Raw genomic sequence first — 17,500 nt, forward strand, 5'->3', positions numbered from 1 at the left:
GGATGTTAAAAGCGTGGCCTTTAAGGAATGTTAAAAGTGGGGCCTTTAAGGAATGTTGCAAGCGTGGCCTTTAAGGAATGTTAAAAGCCAGGCCTTTAAGGAATGTTAAAAGCATGACCTTTAAGGAATGTTAAAAGCGTTGCCTTTAAAGAATGTTAAAAGTGGGGCCTTTAAGGAATGTTACAAGCGGGGCCTTTAAGGAATGTTAAAAGTGGGACCTTTAGGGAATGTTAAAAGCGTGGCCTTTAAGGAAGTTTCAATGTGGGACGTTTAAGGAATGTTAAAAGCGTGGCCTTTAAAGAATGTTAAAAGCGTGGCCTTTAAGGAATGTTAAAAGCGTGGCCTTTAAGGAATATTAAAAGTGGGACCTTTAAGGAATGTTAAAAGCGTGGCCTTAAAATTCCTTATTATCTTTAATGGCAGGGCCTCTTTTTATTTCCCTAAAGCAGCGGCTTTATAGGATAGTTTGCCCGTATTGTACATAGCGAACAAGACAATAATCGTTAATACTTGCGATAGCGTTTCATTCTATTTTGGAGTGACTCATAAATGCCTATTCTGAAGAACTGATCAATTGAGAATTTTTCAAAAGGAGGAAAAAGTAAATTATCTGCTTTCGTTTGGACGAAGCAAAAAGAACCTGAGAAGCTTAAAGGGTTTTGAGAAACGTGTCCCTGGACGTCTGAAAGATTAGAGGAAAGTTCGTCCAATGTCGTCCAATGGAAAAGCCATGAAAAATGTCGACATTGCCACACTTTCCTCGTACCGTCCACATATCCAGGCTCTAGGGCCAAGGAGCAACCAGTTTCCTTCTTGTAGTATTCAACGGAAGAAATAAGAAGCCATTAACTTTATTTATACACACATATTGCAAATAAGCAAAGCCTCGTTTAAATGCGAATGCTTACTGGTAGTAGTAGTAGTAGATTAAAGAAATGAAAGACAATCTATTTACAAAGTGAAAACTAAACTAATCTATTTACCTAAAATACAAAAGGACGGAAACCTCAGTTTACGACGGCGCGCTCAGGATATAAGCCTGGATTCTACTTTAACACCAATGTATCTCTGCCGTCATAGCAATCCAAGGGAAAGTACCTTTCAGTGAAAAGAGCAACTCAGATGTAAATAACAACCTTACTCGTTGTCGTGTGGTGAACAGTTTTGGAGAAATGAACAGTAACACAATGGGAATTTAAAATGGTACAAAGGTCTACGACCTTTTGTTTTATTTTATAACTGATAGTAATTTGGAAGTAAGGCGATCATGTTGTCGAAGACTGCATCGAGCCCCCTCCAGTCTCTCCACATCTGCTCATCCAGGAAACTCTGTATGTCAGGCAGACGGATGCCCTTCTCCCTCTTAATGTAATGTTTTAGTCGCCCCCAGGCAGATTCTACCTCTTGTGTATGTACACCTGTTATGGGATCCACGAAACTATTTTGATGCACAACCGTTCGATGAACGGTTACATTAGGCACGTAATGGTGCAAATTTCTGTATGCTGCCCAATCGTCTGTATGTACTTCAGATCCAGGCAGAAGAACCCTTTGTATTATTTGAGTCAGCGTGTGCCGGTCTCTTCTTGCGACAACTTGAAAGTATCCACGACATGGCTGGTGATCGGTACAAATTACCCCAAAAACCCACACGTCATTTTGAGCCCTTCTGCCTCGTTGGTACTGAAATTAATAACAACAACAACAAATGATATAACTATCAGACAAAAAGTACCAAGAATTTTTGTTTCACTCTTCGAGCCTACACATCTCGTGATGTTCTTGAATATGAAAACAAAAATGCTATGTAAACCATCATGAAAAGGGTCCTGTGCTCCCTATAACTGTCTCATTTTCTCTTTTTCCTTGAGTGTTATAGCGTAAATTACGATTCAGTTACTCACTTTGTACGTGAAGGAAAAGAACCTGTTAATGTTAAAATTATACCCTTGTAACGAGGATGCACATGCCCCCCTACCCTCCCCCCCCACCTGCCCCATAACAAAACAAATGTGGAATGAAAAAATTTCACCGTTTTTAAAGGAAACAAGCTATAATCATACAAAAGAAGGTACTTTTATTCGCAGCCTTTAGTTTCCCCCCGCTTTGTAGATTCCCTGCGACCTTGCTATCTATTCCGTTGTGTGCGTGAATCATCACTCTACACACAGATGCACAACAATATTGCCACAATTTCAGACACAACATAACAAGGATTCTCGTCTGGGCTCATTACTCACTTTTGATTTGTGCTTGAATTGGCTTTCATCACACTTGACTACGTAAACATTTCCACTGAATGGAATGATTGGTCGGTCCTGCAAATCTCTTTTACAGGTATGCCTGAGAACTGCATACACGTTGCCAACTGTGTTCTTAGTCAGGGATACCATGTTGGATGCTGTCGTTCTTATTTCTCGTACACTCCATAAGTAGATTAGTAGCACAATTTTTGCCAGAGGGAGTCTTGGAAATTCCTCAAAAAAGCTTCCTTTCCGCAAAGATTTTTTACGGCGACATAACTGACATCTCCTGTAGGGAAAAACCAGAGGTAACTGTAAGGCTGTAGATTATGCACAATAACATGGGGAACCCTGTTTTTTCCCGCTTCACATGCCGGTGTAGGTGCGTTATTTACGGGGAAGACATCCAAAACTTCCCGAACAATGGATACATGATGCAAAATGTATGAGTTGATGTATGAGTTGTACAAAATGTATGAGTTTGGAGACCTTGTCTGCGTAGACAGTATTCCATTCTGAACAACGCTGGACAAGTCATCAAAAAATATTGTCTACCCTGTAAAGTGTCACTACATTGTTCCTGACCCTGGGGAATGGCGAGCCACTTATTTGCATGAGAATAAAAGAATAGCATTAAAAGACGGTTTTCATAGAGAACGCATGTTTTATGAGTCAAATGAGTCAATGAGTCAATGAGTCATGAGTCATGAGTCAATGGACTCCCAGTCAGTATAGCAATAATTTGTTGATTAAGCCTAAGCCCTCGTTTCAGTGTTTAGGCCTAAGCACTCTCTGAAATTTTAGCTTTCATTTTATGGTTTAATTAACTGCACTAACTCGTTGACTCATTGACTCATTGCCTCATAAATACTTGGCACTCGTTTTCATAGTGACGTCATCAAATTCAAAACTCAGAACTGTATAAAGTCTTCCGGATTCTTATCTATATGAGGTTGAAGATGACCGAAAAAAATCTTTTGACCAGTTACCAGTTACGTAACGTACGTGGTTTTGAAAATTCAACATTTTAAATTTCAGAATTGTCACTTCCATCACGCCAGATACTGAAATCTGTTTTGACTGGAAAAAAAATTCTCGTTGTGATTCTACGCATTTCAAACGTTTCAAGTATATTAGGAGATGTGTTTATACTCATATGTACTGTCTCGCGAGTGAAAAGTGAGGACTTTTGCGGATGTTTTTGTTGATTTCTGGCGGCCACGTTGGTGAACTAAAAACGTTGCACGACATGCTTCGTCCAAATAACTCTGAAACAATGTACCACAAAACCTCAGATTTGGTGAGGTTCTTTATTCATTAGTCTTCTACAGCAAGTAGCTTTCTTTACCTTTTTCGTTTTACGGCTTCCAATTTATTTTTACAGGGCTTGACAGAGGAAGAGATCTATTGTATTTCGACTCGTGCTAACAAAGGTGGCAAGGGTATTAGTCGGCTCCGAGTTTAGTCACTCAGGGTGTTAGTTACTCCGCAGTAATACCCGGCAAAATTTTGTGTTATCGTAATGGCATTTTTAACGCCTTAAAAAACATTTATTTGAATTTATATTTCTCTTTGTTGAAAAAGTCAAACAAAAATCCGCTAAACGTCTGATCGCAGCATGCAACTACAGTGGTAGTGTTAGGTTTATCCATGACAGAACTACTCTAAAGTCGTTCGCAAGTCTTTATCACTACCTTTAATTTGTTTTCGATGATTAGTTTCGTACAGTATAGTTTTATCATAATCAATAGAATTAGATTGGGTAGTTAAACCGTCAGTTGTCGATTCAGTATAGTGAAGGTACTCACCATTGGTAACGATCCACGTGGTTTTGATTTCTTGAAGTCAATTGCATCACTTGATTGCAAGGAACACACCTTAATGGATTGGCAAGCAAATTTTGGCCCTGCAGCCATTGAATTAATTCAAGAAGAGATCCATTACAAAGACGCGTTATGTCGATGAGATTCATTTTTTAAACTAGTTGGTGTTTAACTGGGGCATCGATAGATGTCAGGCAGAACGTTAGATATATGATCTATCTCGAGCAGGCAACAACATATGACGGGAAATTAAACACAGACCCCCTTACGCGACATCCTTTCACAAGACGCATTTATTGAATAACGCTTTGGAATACCGCTATTCATTTACAGCTTTCGATTACCCCTACCTTAATTCACTACTTTTTCAGGTTGTTTTTATTTATTTTCATTGATTTAATATTTTTCTTTTTGCACCGCGTCGGGTCAGTTTATGTGAGGTATCCCGTAGTGAGTTTACAAATAACATACAAACTTTATAGAAACTACTTATTAACTAATTTATTGAGGTCACTCATGACAATGGCAGATCCTCGACGATCACATCGCATAAAGGTCATGGCTTTTTTTGCCTACGACCGTTGCAGCCAGGAGGCCTATGTTTACCGCGTCCTCTAGCTATGACCTATAATTTTTTTAACAAAAGAAACAGGAAATACCTGTATTTCCTTTGTTCTCTTTGATGTCACTTTTGATGTGGGTGTCATGTCGTGGTAGTATGAGAATTGGCAGTTTCAGGATATGCTGTAATGCTGACGTCTTGCTGGACATCTACTGGCGTTTCCCTTGGAGTTTTCCTGACTCTATTGAGGACAAAAAAAATCCACAATGTTTGACCTCAGAATTTCCAAAACTCCCATAGGAGTTGCAGATCCAAAAAAAAACAAATTTCTTGTTTTCAGGACGCCTAGTAGCATTTAAGTGGGGTGCGCTTGCTGATCTTAACGTTAAGTTTGTCAGGGAAAATTGCGGCCAAGTGAGAGTTAAAAGCCAAATATTTGGGACGCAGAAACGCTTTCATGTTATGATAATCTGAGGATTTTCTTTGTATTGGGTAGCTAGAGGCGTTTAGATAAGGGGGGAAAACACAATATTAATGTAGTAAAACTTTGAGTGGATCGTAATGCTTTGTTTTTGCGACTTAGACCACCTGCCTCAAAATATTAACGAGTTATTGCTGTTGTTACTAGTAGGTATCACCGTTGCTTATGTGGTCGCACGCCCTTTTAAGCATGGCTCAATAGTTCATTGTTTGACCTCAGTATCAAAAGAGCAGTCATCCACTTTGACCTCGTTCCCAGGGTCTCTTTGTCGATGAAGGAACAAGGTTGTCATTACATAGCAACCTTACTGAAGTAATTCTCGGTTTTCACATGACGTCACGACCGCCATGTTGGTGCCCAAAACAAAGAAAAGGCGGCCATGTTGGTGCCCCGACCAAATCCTCGGGGAATTTAACTCTATTATTATGCAAACGCTTCCTTTTGTTTTCGTTAAAAAACATGGCTGTTGATCACGTGAGTGAAAACCAGCAATAGAGAACGAAAGGAAAAGAGAAGAAAGTTAAATAACGTGGAACCTTTGGTTTTCTGGTCAATGGAACTTACTATATTTGATAATCGTGAATTTCACTTGCAGCAAGGAATGGATACCAATTATTTGGCTGATGAAGAAGGGTAAAACTGGCCCCACATATCTCAACATTGACTTTGGGACAATTGCTGAAATTGTGTTGGGTTGAGCTCATCTTAGCAGAATGCAAATTAGTATTTGACACCTCTGGGGCAATTCCACCGTCATCAAATGGTCACAGCGGTTCCTCTTGTTGACAAATACGAAGACGGCGAGGAGGGAAGTGCTTCGAAAATCGAATCAATCTGGTTGAGACAGATTTGGATTGAATGTATTCTTGACTGGAACGCTCATTTTCACACCTTTAAAAGTCTGCTTTATTTCCATTTCGCCGGGAGAAATGTTCCGGCGTCAAATGTTCATTGTCATGGTGTAATACACTTTTTTCGCCTGATTTCGTCCCGTGATCGATCGATCATGTTTCTGAAATAATTTTATTGGAACTTATGTTTCGATGGCTTTTCTTTTCTTTTTTTTCCGCAAAAAGATCAGAAATGCTTTGTCGGCATAGCTTAGAGATCATTCTTTGACATCAGAATGCAATGTAACAATGCAAATTTGGTATTGTCACTTTCAGTGCTATCCAGCCTGCAAGTCAGTTATATTAAATTTATATTAACCAGGGAAAACGGTGAAGTATTGGCTGGCAAAAGCCCTAATGATATCTAACATTCTTCGTAAGTGCTCGAATTTTGAATTTTCACCAATTTTGCAATCTGCTGTAGCTCATTATGCAATCCCTTTCACAATAGTACTTTCCGCCGGCTGATTGATAAGAAAACTAAAGAATTGTGCAGATGAGGCAACAATGTAAACATTCCCGTTTGAAGACCTTTATTGATGATTATTATGACATTACCATTTGCTATGTTGTTGTTGTGATGAAAACTGATTTCCAAACAAGAACGTAAACGAACCCTACTTTCTCAAAAAAACGAGCTATCAACAATGAATATTTAAGTTTACTTCAAAGGAGATCCTATCAATTTACTCATAGGGCAATAAAAATGACTTTTTTCGCACAAGACGATTTGGCGTTCCGTTCGTTTCTCACTTAATTTGTCTTCACTCGCAAGCTATCTCAACTGAATTTATTCACAGACAATGGAAACTTGGTTCTGTTATTTCAATCCTTGCAATTATTGCTGCAGGGGGCGTACTACATCCGGTAACAATTTTGGTGCAGTCTCCCTCGTTCAGTAACATGTATCTTGTAGGTGCCATGTCCACGTACGCTTGAACTCTTCCATCTCTTGTATGCACAATAAAGCTATGCAAAAGTAAGGGTTGATAGTTAGTATAATTCTCTTTTTTCATATTTAGTCGCACGCTTGGTTGGATGTTACACTCGAAAGCGACCATCCTCTATTGTTTATAATTTTGGTCGCTTACGAGAGCCCGGCTCGCGGAAGCGATCAGCCCTAGTTGCGACCACTTTTCGAATTCCCTGGGTAGTAACTTACGAGAGCCTCGACTGTATGTGGCAACTTTCATGAGTTCATAAAATGATTGTTATCTTTGATCTTCCTCCTACCTGACTACGACGGCAATCTCATCCAGGCCCTGCTCATATTTGAGACAAATTGTCCCGACGTGAAATGAAAATTTCCATTTCCGCGAAAATTTTTCGTATGTCGGTGACTGCAGCTGTGTGGCCTGAGTAACGTCACCTAGACTCCACTTAAGAACACATTTGTTTGCTCTGACTGGCGTCACACGAAGCAGTCCCTAAAATTGAAGAACTTGTGTATCAATGAGAAATCCCGAATGTTACTAGGAATTTAATGCACTCACGAGTAAAGTTGGGATGATGTATGGTGGAAAAACTGCGAGGTATCAGTTTGTAAAAATAAGAAATCCGTACATGCATGTACAAGGGAGCAAAATCTTGTCGACCATTGTCACGGAAGTTGTCACATGCCCTGGTGGAAACTGAAATTATAACTTCAACAAGTGGTATGGTGGTGATGTATGGTATCGTACTGTAAGAGAACAATAGATTACAAAGGAAAAAAGCGGGGAAATAAAAATACCCTTTCATTGTTAATTCCTGCGGATCCGAATATCCTTGATGTGATGAATACACAACCTTTTATGAATCCGGAGAATCCCATCTAGTGTAATGTAAACTTGTTTGACAACTATTCATGCAGACCCAAGTAACATGCAACAAGGAAGTTCCTCCCAGCCAAACACTGAATCGCGCTTATTAATGATGATGATGATGATGATGATGATGATGATAATAGAGGGTTATCATTGGCGCATTGTGAACAGATAAACAGACCACTGTGAAACTATCGGTTATGGTATCTGGTCCTCAAACGAGAAATGAACTTACTTCAACTGAAGCAGGTCATCTCTTCCCAGGGTGACCAGTGGTATACGGGATAGATTTTAGCACTGTACACGGTTGGTAGAATACATTTGCGCGAGTAGCCTACAGTGTTTTTATATTTCTTATAAGAAGGTCAGGGCGAGCTCAAAGCAAACAATGTTCGAGGCCTTTATTCCAAATGGACTGTAGACAGGGATCAAGACAAGGCGTGGTCTGGTGGAAATTGAGGAGAATAGACCAATTTCGATATATTAAAATTCAGTCCTAAACAAAGGGCATCATCTCGAGGCTCTGGGGAATAAACTCATACAATTCCTCATATTTATTCCCCAGAGCCTCGAGATGATGCCTTTTGTTTAGGACTGAATTTAATATATCGAAATTGGTCTATTGCGATGCGAAGCTTGAAAACCTATAAAAAAGGAGATGCAATCAAAAACGATCGTGAGAAGGCTAAAATAGAGATGTTTTAAAACAGATGTCTTTATCACCTGGAAGAATTTGATCTGTTTGGATATCTTAGCTGAAAATTGAAGTGCCCGAAAATTTTAGGGAATGAAATCTTGATCGGAAAGTGCTAGCTGAACGTCACCTTCCAAGAACGTCACAGCGAACTATTTGCTCACGCGACACTGTTAGGTGACCTTTTCCACTGCCACAAACTGCAAAAATATCCCTTCCGAAAAAGTAAGAGACTACTTTTCCCATGGTTACATATCTTTTAGGTGAACTAAGTTTTAGTAAAGAAATCTAAAGCTGTTTGGCAACGTAGAACCAAACTTCTTAGAACAGCTTGACTCTCTCGAACTTACATTTCACAGAAGACTTTCGTTGGGTACCCCTTACCTAACCCGTGAGCTTAAAAAAATGACGTTAAGAGTTGCAACTACGTATACAGTTGAAAAGTGATGTGCTAGTGAAGGCCGAAAAGAAAAAAAAGGCAAAGGCCAGTCCTGGGGCCCGTTTCCCCATTTTCGTGTGTAACAATTCAAGAAGAGAGAGGAATTAAAAGGTCGTCAAACTTCACATTTAGTTTGCTTTAAGTTGTCTTGGAAAACATGTTAAAAGATCAAATCTCAAAAACAAGCGGTTGACAGTTTCAGAAATGGGTTTTCGGACCAGATTAGTTTTTAAGAAATGGGCCCCTGGTGAGAAACATTCAAGAACAAAAACGCAACGTATTAGTGGGCAGCATTTGGAACTCAAATTAAATTTCTTAAGCGCATGGATAATAAAAGGATTATTTCCCCGGAAAATACCTGATGCGACAATTTTTTTACGCGAACAAATCAGAAGACTTTGCACTGTTACACTGTGCATCATTCGTGCAACTTGTCTCAAAAACGTTGAGAGAACAGTAGCAAAAACCGTTGCGGAAAGTAGAATTGAGTTCTAGGGTGCTTACCATTTAGCCAAATAATCCGGATGGAATGATCATTGCATACAGGTAAGGGAATTTCCGAATGTAACGACCAACCGAATGAGAATGGCGCTTACCATTTACAACACAGCATTCCATCCCGCATATTTTACTCAATCTTGTGAGAAAGGGCCTGGAAACAGAAGGATTCTCGCAAATGGTAAAACAGTCAACTCTCGTTATAGCGGACACCCTTGGGACCACAATTTGGTGTCCGTAATAGCGAGAGTCCGTAATAGCGGGGTGCGTGAAAATTTTTTTTTTAAACTATATTTACAGAAGGGAGTGTGTTCATTTTCATTAACTCCAGTACTTTTTCAGACCCGTTTTCGCACTCAAAGAGCGTCAGAACTTTATTTACAAACAGAAGAACTTAACAGAACAGGAGTTACGTACCCTTTGTGTACAGTACTAAGTACGTAAAAAACAGTTATCGTGTGTTGCAGCAATGTCCATCATCGTTTTGCGGTCCTACTGTTCTGAAGTACAGTAACCTACATTTCTAAAAAAAAATTATTTTCAAGGAAAAACCTGAACATCAGCTAGTGATTGCATCAGCTATCACATTGCCTTGAAATATCGTTCCAATCGGCTCTGTGTACTTTTCCTTTGAATTGCAACTTCCCCCACTTTGTCCCCAAGGAGACTAAATTCATTAGCAACTTAAACTCCCCTCTATGAATAAAAAAAGCAGAAAAAATAGACTTGATATGTGTGCAAATTTTCCAAGATGCTGCTCGGTGTCCGCTATAACGAGAGAGAGAAAACAATAAAATTGTAACGTTGGGACCGAATCAAGTGTCCGTAAGTCCGTAATAGCGAGAGTCCGTAATAGCGGGAGTTTATTTCAGTCAAACGTCTGTAACTTTCGCCGGGGATTTAGCTGCTGTCCGTAATAGCGGGGTGTCCGTAATACCGAGGTGTCCGCAAGGCGGGAGTTAACTGTAGCGGGTGCTTACCATTTAGCCAAAAAATACGGAAATTTCACTTTGAGGTCAAATGGAAAGGCAACTTTTCCGGAAAATCTTTTCGGAAAATGTGGACAACCTCCAGAGGTAGTCCTTTTTCTCCGTTCGGAACAGGATTCGCCAAATGCTCTTACCAGTTGTGAGAATCCTTCCGTTTCCATGCCCTTTCTCACAAGATCGAGTAAAATATGCGTGATGGAATGCTGTGTAGTAAATGGTAAGCGCCATTCTCATCCAGTGGTCATTAAAGTCGGAAAATCGCTTACCTTTATGCAACAATCATTCCATCCTTACCATTTGGGTAAATGGTAAGCACCCAGCATTTCGCGAATTCCGAACGGAAAAAGAGGACTACCTCTAGAGGTTGTCCACAATTTCCGAAACGATTTTCCGGAAAATTGCCTTGCCATTTGACCTCAAACCGAAATTTCCGGATTTTTTAGCTAAATGGTAAGCATCCCTACTTTCCGCAACGTTTGCAACGAAATTTTTTAAGCACTGCGCAGTATAATGTCTGTCCTGTAAGATGTTACACTCAATGGAAATGTTCCTTTGACCTCATGTGATCATCGAAACGAGACAAGTTGTATGAAACGTTGCTCAGTGTGACACCCGTAAAACAACTTGTTTCGCAATATGGGAACGTTTGTAGAAATGGCGAGTGGCGTTACGAGCCAAATTGCACGAGTAATTGCACAGTGTAACAGCGCCATAAAGGAACCGATATTTTGTTTGTAACTTTAGGGATGGGCACATATAGAGTTTGGCTAGGATTGGAAAAGACTAGTGGTGGGAAAAAATGTAATAGAGATTCGCGAAGATAAGAAAAGAAACGATTTTTAAAATGTGTCCTGAAAATTCGTTCCTGACAGACATAAGAATGTGGATTCAAAGTTGGGTTTTATTGATTAAAAACAGTTATCCTTTGACTACCTTCTCACACCGACAACGTTTGGGTGGGGTCAGAAAGATCTGTCATTACCACAAGTCCAGAATTGACGAATGCCCCGCGTTGGCTCTTTATTTATCCGAGCTCAAGTTGAATAATGGTTAAGGGAGTAATGTTAAAATTTATTACTTTAGAAACGAAAATACAAGGAATTCAACATTGCAACTTCACTGGGCACGAATGAGATTAATCAGGTAACGACTTCCGACAATCACAACTTCAGGGTGCCGATGACAAGGCAGAGCTGTTAGCAGACAATTCACCAGCCATAACCAGACACACAGTGACCCATTACTGTAATTTATTAAAACAGACGCCCGTAAATTGTATGCTTTGTCCCTTAGGAAACAAACAGCGCTTCAATATTTTTTGGTTCACTACACTACTTTCATACGCCTTAATAATTATTGTTATTCAACTCGCGCCAAACTTGCCTATTCTGCGTCTCGTCATCTGCCACTCGAAACAAAGCCATTGATGACGTTGTTTCTGCCTCGATTATACCCCTTTGCTCTAGTTTTTGCGCGGTGCCAGATAACATCACGCCAGCATTAACTAGTTCTCGTAGAAAAATTATGGCAAGTGTATCCCGGGCACCCCGACGTTCCAGGAATTTAAAGAAAAAATTTATCTTGCTACGTTGGAGTGACCGCCTTAGAGTGCCTCGCATGACTGAAATGCGGTCACTGGAAGCTGCTGGTAGGGTGAAGGAAATGGAGTTCCCAAACAACTCTACCACCGCCCATATCCGAGAGCTATTACTAAACTCTTTCGCCAATCACTTGAATGCGGCTGACATGGATAGGTGAGTCTCGTAATAACGAGCTTTATAGAGAGAGTATACTGCGACATGAGTGTAAATTAACGACGGCATCCTTTTTTCCTTGGCAGATTACATTTTTACAAAACTGTTGCCTCCACCAACATTTTGGACTTAGCTGGCACATCACAAGACATGCACGGCCAGAGGCTGAAAAATACATTTCAAAACAGAACAAAGGTTTTTATGAGGTTGTCGATTGGTAAGTCTCTCGTCAGTCAATTTTTCGCGCTGATGCCTTTGGTTTATATGACCAGTGCCAGTTCAAACGGCGGATAGCGCTATCCGCCGGATAAATCACCATCCAGTGGATAAGTCATAGCGAAACCAATTGCGCTATCCAGTGGATGGTGATTTATCCGGTGTATAGCGTTCTTCACGTTTTGAACAACTGGGGCCAGATGTGTAAGCTGAATTTTTCGTAAAATTCATTATTCAGAGAGTGAAACAGTTCCGACAGCGGAGGTCAGCGATGTCTCGGATGATCCAGGTATAACTTTTTCCATATCTCATCAGTTAACTTCACTTTAGCCAATGATTTTCCTCTCGCAAGCCTATGATGGCATAAAATTGGCATTTCCAGTGTTCCTATTCACAGAAATTATGGCACAATAAAGACATTTACTTGTTTAACATATGCCTGGTGATATCCCATTTCAAAGACAGGCCGCGCTATTCACCACGGCTGTTGATTATTGCTCTGGCAAATACCACAGTCCAACTATTCCAAGTAGTCTCGCTTTCGATCTAAACAAAAGAAAGAAAACAGCAACACGACCAAGAACAACATTAATAATAATAATAATAATAATAATAATAATAATAATAATAATGATGATGATGATGATGAAGATGATGATAATAACAATAACAATAATAATAGTAATACCAGTAACAACAACAATAGTTTTCTATGTTATTTAACTCCTATGCACCCCTTCCTCCTAACACTGTAAAAATCAAATGTTTAAAAAGACTTTGAAGAGGGTACAAGGGAGGGGGGGATAAATGAATGTGTCTATTAATTCTTTAATAGGATTGTCAAATAAAATTTTGGATGATACTTTAATTTACAGAACAAATGCAAGGGCGTGATGCAGAGCAAGGTCAACATTCACGAGGTAAGTGAGTTTGACATCACTAATGCATACATTCTTACAAAATCGCAAGTTGTAAAGACCATAAATTTCAGTCTTCAAGATAAGCTGGATGTTACTTTCACATATTCAGAGACAGATAATTTTATATGTACTTCACATTAAACATATTCTGTTTAAATTACATGGCTGATTGACCAGCTTATGATATTGATGCAAATAAAGGGTCCCCCCACTGATTATTTTCTTAATGTTTGCAGCCATTTCCACAAGTGGAATAGCAGGAGGCAATGCAAGCCCGGGTCAGTGCAATTTTCAACTTTCCACACTGTAAAAACTAGCTCTCTAAATGATGAACCACTCTAAGGTATCAAAAATGCATAATAATAATGCTAATGTCCTTTTTTAACACCAACAGTTATACACAGATCAAGTGCACCAAGGGAACAAGTGACAGGTACCTCATGCAAAAGCAAAATAATATGTACCAGTATATAGACACGCATATATTATTATTATTATCATTATTATTATTATTATTATTATTATTATTATTATTATTATTATTAATATTACACATTTGTATATGCTTTGGTGTTCCCAGGGGTAGTATTGTCGACTAAAGCATCGATTTCTGCCTCGGAGCTGCAAAAATGTTTCCGCTTGATTTACTGCCAAAGCGTTCCTTGACCATATTAGGCACAGCAGGTATATGAACTGATAGCCTATGCCCGGCGACGAGCCAATAAAAATGCTGGAAATTTGATCTATCTAGGACAGACGTGTAGCTGACGTCATCATAAAAAACCTAAAATTCTTTATTGTGTAAAATAAGTAGGTTCCACGTTGCCATATATTCGTTCAATAATAGAGCCCAGATGACGCAAAAACGTGGTAGATGGATATGTTTAGAGGAGAGAAGAATGGATCCATAAACCCTGTCCCTTCGTGGAAAATAATTCAGTTAATTCTATAAAAAATTATTCGAAAATGAGATGTATAAATAAATCGCCTGCTGCCCTACATCAACCGTTGACGCATTATGTGCATCATCTTATGTAGTTATTTACCCTGTCAGCATATACTTGTTAGCAAACAATGACTTTTCACCTTAAAGGGGCTATGTTGTGTTATTTTAGGGTGTTTAGGGGAAATCTTTAGTTATGCACAAGTTTAAAACTCAAAAATTGTAATGTGGAATTCCTTTACCTTTTGCTTTATGTCTTTCATGCTGTTCAACAGCTTTAAATGGTTATTGCAATGTTTAATCCTACGTTTTTGGGAATGTTGGGTATCATGAAATTACATAATTTTGGGTGACATAGCCCCCTTTAACATAAAATTGTTGAAGTAATATCAACTCTACCCACAGCAGTTGACATCAGTGATGATGAAGACCTTCCTCCACCTCTCTCAGCATCCACGCCTAATCGTGCAATTTCACACCAACCATCAGCAGCAAGTGCGTATATCATCATTTAACGTTTGACTTCAATCGCTTAAAATCGAACATGGTGATGTGACGATGCCATTTAGAAACTGAAGAAGGATCCTTGTGTAACACTTTCCATCTCTTAATTAGCTTTGACTGCTGTCCAACAATAATCATCATAATTCTGTAGGCACTCCATACGTCTGGTTAAAAGAACAAAGAGAAAAAAACAAAAGAATGAAAAAGAAAGATTTTTTTCCACATAGGGCCTTAAAGCATAAATTTCAAGTGCACGGCTGACTCACATGCAGCATTCTTTAAAGGGACAACTACCAAAATGCATGAGCTCCAGTTCGGCTCCTCATAAACGAAGAAGTGTGTGTTTCAAGAAAAGGTGACCTTTGGGTCGAAAATATCAATGTTGCATGAAAGGCAACCTAACAAGTTTATTCACAAGTAACACCACATACAAATTTTATTATTCTTGTAGATTCCAACTATACAGGGACATTTGTTCACCGGTTTTACGGTAAGCAATTCCTGTACAGTTCACTATGTTTATACAATTTGCATACATGATCACGAATATAATTCAGTCAATTAAGGATCAAATGGTTGATATTGAAACAAGATAATTAACATGTGATGTATTTTATCTAATCAGTAATGTGGTAACGTGACCTATTTTCTTTTGATACCTGAACAGATAAAGTTCATAGAGTGGCCATGGTCACAGAGAAGGAGGACACACCTCCAATTGCTACTACAGGTGAGTACATGTAATTTTTGAAATAATCAAATTTCAGACGCTGTACACTCAAGACTTGGCGTCAGTTGGAATATTTGGCATGCATAGATACAAAAATGGCTGGCCACTTTTAGTGTTTAGTTCTATCTCATGAAGAACAGGGATTCTACATGTATTTCCTTCTCAGTATTTAGTACTTGCACCCACAATTTATGTATTATTTTCTATTTTCATTTTCAGCGGGAGAAGTCGACGAAATTGAAGATTGCCTCACCGGAGCTGAACTTGGTAAGTTTTACATAATGTATGTACAGGTATTGGCAAAGGCAAGTCTTTCTCCAACTAAACAAATCATTTACGATTACAATGTTATCTTGTCTTCTAGACAGCGAAAGCGGTGCATCATATGACACCAAAGTCATGCAAATGTTTTTGGCAGCCAATAGAATACCGCAGAGGCTGCCAACATTGTGTCTCACACCATTGGAGGTAAAAACATCATCTCTTATTTTATTTAGCTGGTATCATCACTACACACATGTTCTAGAAATGAATTCTTGAATACATCATTTTTTTTAACTTGTGCAGTCCATTCAACTGGACAGTATGAATCAGGAACTTGACCCAAATAAAGTTCAAATTACTCAATTAGCTATTCTGGATGCTTTTATAAAACCAGATTAGACTGCAGAGCTACATGGATGTTTCCCCTGTCTGTGTTGTCAGATTTAGGCTGACTAACAGTGCTGTTGACGTGCTCAGGTAAGTATGTCATTGTTGAAACATTGCTTTATGCTGTACAAACCACAGAAATTTTTCATGTTAGAACTTGACTTCATTATTAGGGTCCACAGAGTTATACATGTGACATGAATGCAGTGGTGATTCTTATAGATATCAACCTAAATCACCTTTTTCATATAAATGTCGTCTAATACAAGATAAACAATGAAAATGCACTAACATGAACAATTTGCTTTATAGGACACTTATGATGTCCAACCTTGCAGTTTGTAAAATGAGCAACTGCCACCTCTATTTTGCACAAATGGGTTCCAACTTTGACCAGGAAGGTAACAGATGATTGATTCAATGAAACCTGTGCAAATTAAGAAACAACAAGAACAACAACAAAAAACTAGCAATCATCTTCCAGTGATCAGGTCACATAATTTCACCTGTCATGTGAATAATGCACCATTTATCTGATGACACATTTTTCCCATTTTTGTCAAATAGCAGAATTCCAGCGATTCTTATGAACATGTACCCTAATCCTAAGGCATTTGATCACTTCAGTCTATACATGTACGAGGAATTTCATACAGTTAACATAACAAAATCAAAAAAACAAATTATTCATGACTAGAGAAAAAAGTCTACTACCCAACATTGTTTTCGTATCTATTTTAATATTAAATTTAGTATGTGGGAAGCAAGACAGGCAAGATGATATTCACCTTGAGGTGCGAGTGTTTCAACCAACCATGTCATCAACAAAACTGATAGTGGGAGATGTCATAGAAGGTGCGTTTAAAAGAGACATTCCTTACAGTGACACAGTGCAATCTTTTTGTTCATACCAAACTTTAATTATCAGTAAAAGTTATTTATACGCACAGTAGTGCCCGTTGTTCTTTAAATCCACTCCTTCATAACAATACTGTATGTACAAACACAAGCAATGTGGATTTGTTCATGTACTGCAACAATTCAATTCTATGACATAGTAAGACTAAAATCCACACTTGCCTTTAAATTAAGAGCGAATCCTACTTAGCAGCCCCACAGAGTTGTTAAAACAAACATCATGAACAACGGAAATCTATTAAATATCCATGGAAAGAACTGTTACAGTAGTGCTTCTTGACTACTCGTAGTCACACATGAAGGTCAAGCCAGTAACTTTAAGTGTTACATCATAGGAAACACACCAGATTTTATAAACAGAATCACAGCTGCAATAGAAGATGCTCTTGAGGCAACCAGCTTGTTGAAAGCACAAAGGTAATATTCTATTAACACTGGTC

At 38.8% G+C, this 17,500-nt stretch overlaps 1 protein-coding gene and 2 long non-coding RNA genes across 4 annotated transcripts in view; all 3 read right to left on the reverse strand.

The window, feature by feature from the left end:
• Positions 1-17,500, reverse strand: part of LOC138046902 (uncharacterized) — a 25,708-nt gene that overhangs the window by 4,454 nt on the left and 3,754 nt on the right. The window contains exon 3 of one of the 2 annotated variants that reach the window (XR_011131743.1): positions 16,441-16,569. The exons of the other annotated variant lie outside the window; for it this stretch is intronic. This is a non-coding gene — a long non-coding RNA (uncharacterized lncRNA). Of the gene's footprint in view, positions 1-16,440; positions 16,570-17,500 lie in introns of those variants that run through there. 2 annotated transcript variants of the gene reach the window in all.
• LOC138044926 (uncharacterized) lies at positions 1,234-2,393 on the reverse strand. Its single transcript, XM_068891306.1, has 2 exons — positions 2,241-2,393; positions 1,234-1,683 (listed from the first exon to the last, which is right to left on the reverse strand). Exons 1-2 carry the CDS (start codon positions 2,391-2,393, stop codon positions 1,234-1,236), a joined length of 603 nt encoding a protein of 200 aa, XP_068747407.1.
• LOC138046901 (uncharacterized) lies at positions 11,658-14,935 on the reverse strand. The gene is made up of 2 exons (XR_011131742.1): positions 14,661-14,935; positions 11,658-12,940 (listed from the first exon to the last, which is right to left on the reverse strand). It is a non-coding gene; the product is annotated as an uncharacterized lncRNA (long non-coding RNA).

Source organism: Montipora capricornis, chromosome 4 (genome assembly GCF_036669925.1).
Source record: "Montipora capricornis isolate CH-2021 chromosome 4, ASM3666992v2, whole genome shotgun sequence".
Taxonomy (NCBI): Eukaryota; Metazoa; Cnidaria; class Anthozoa; order Scleractinia; family Acroporidae; genus Montipora; species Montipora capricornis.

Coding starts and splice junctions, on each gene's coding strand:
- LOC138044926 (XM_068891306.1), bottom strand. CDS start 2,393: ATGGTATCCCTGACTAAGAACACAGTTGGCAACGTGTATGCAGTTCTC. Junction 1,684..2,240: donor AATTCAAGCACAAATCAAAA/GTGAGTAATGAG, acceptor TATTAATTTCAG/TACCAACGAGGCAGAAGGGC.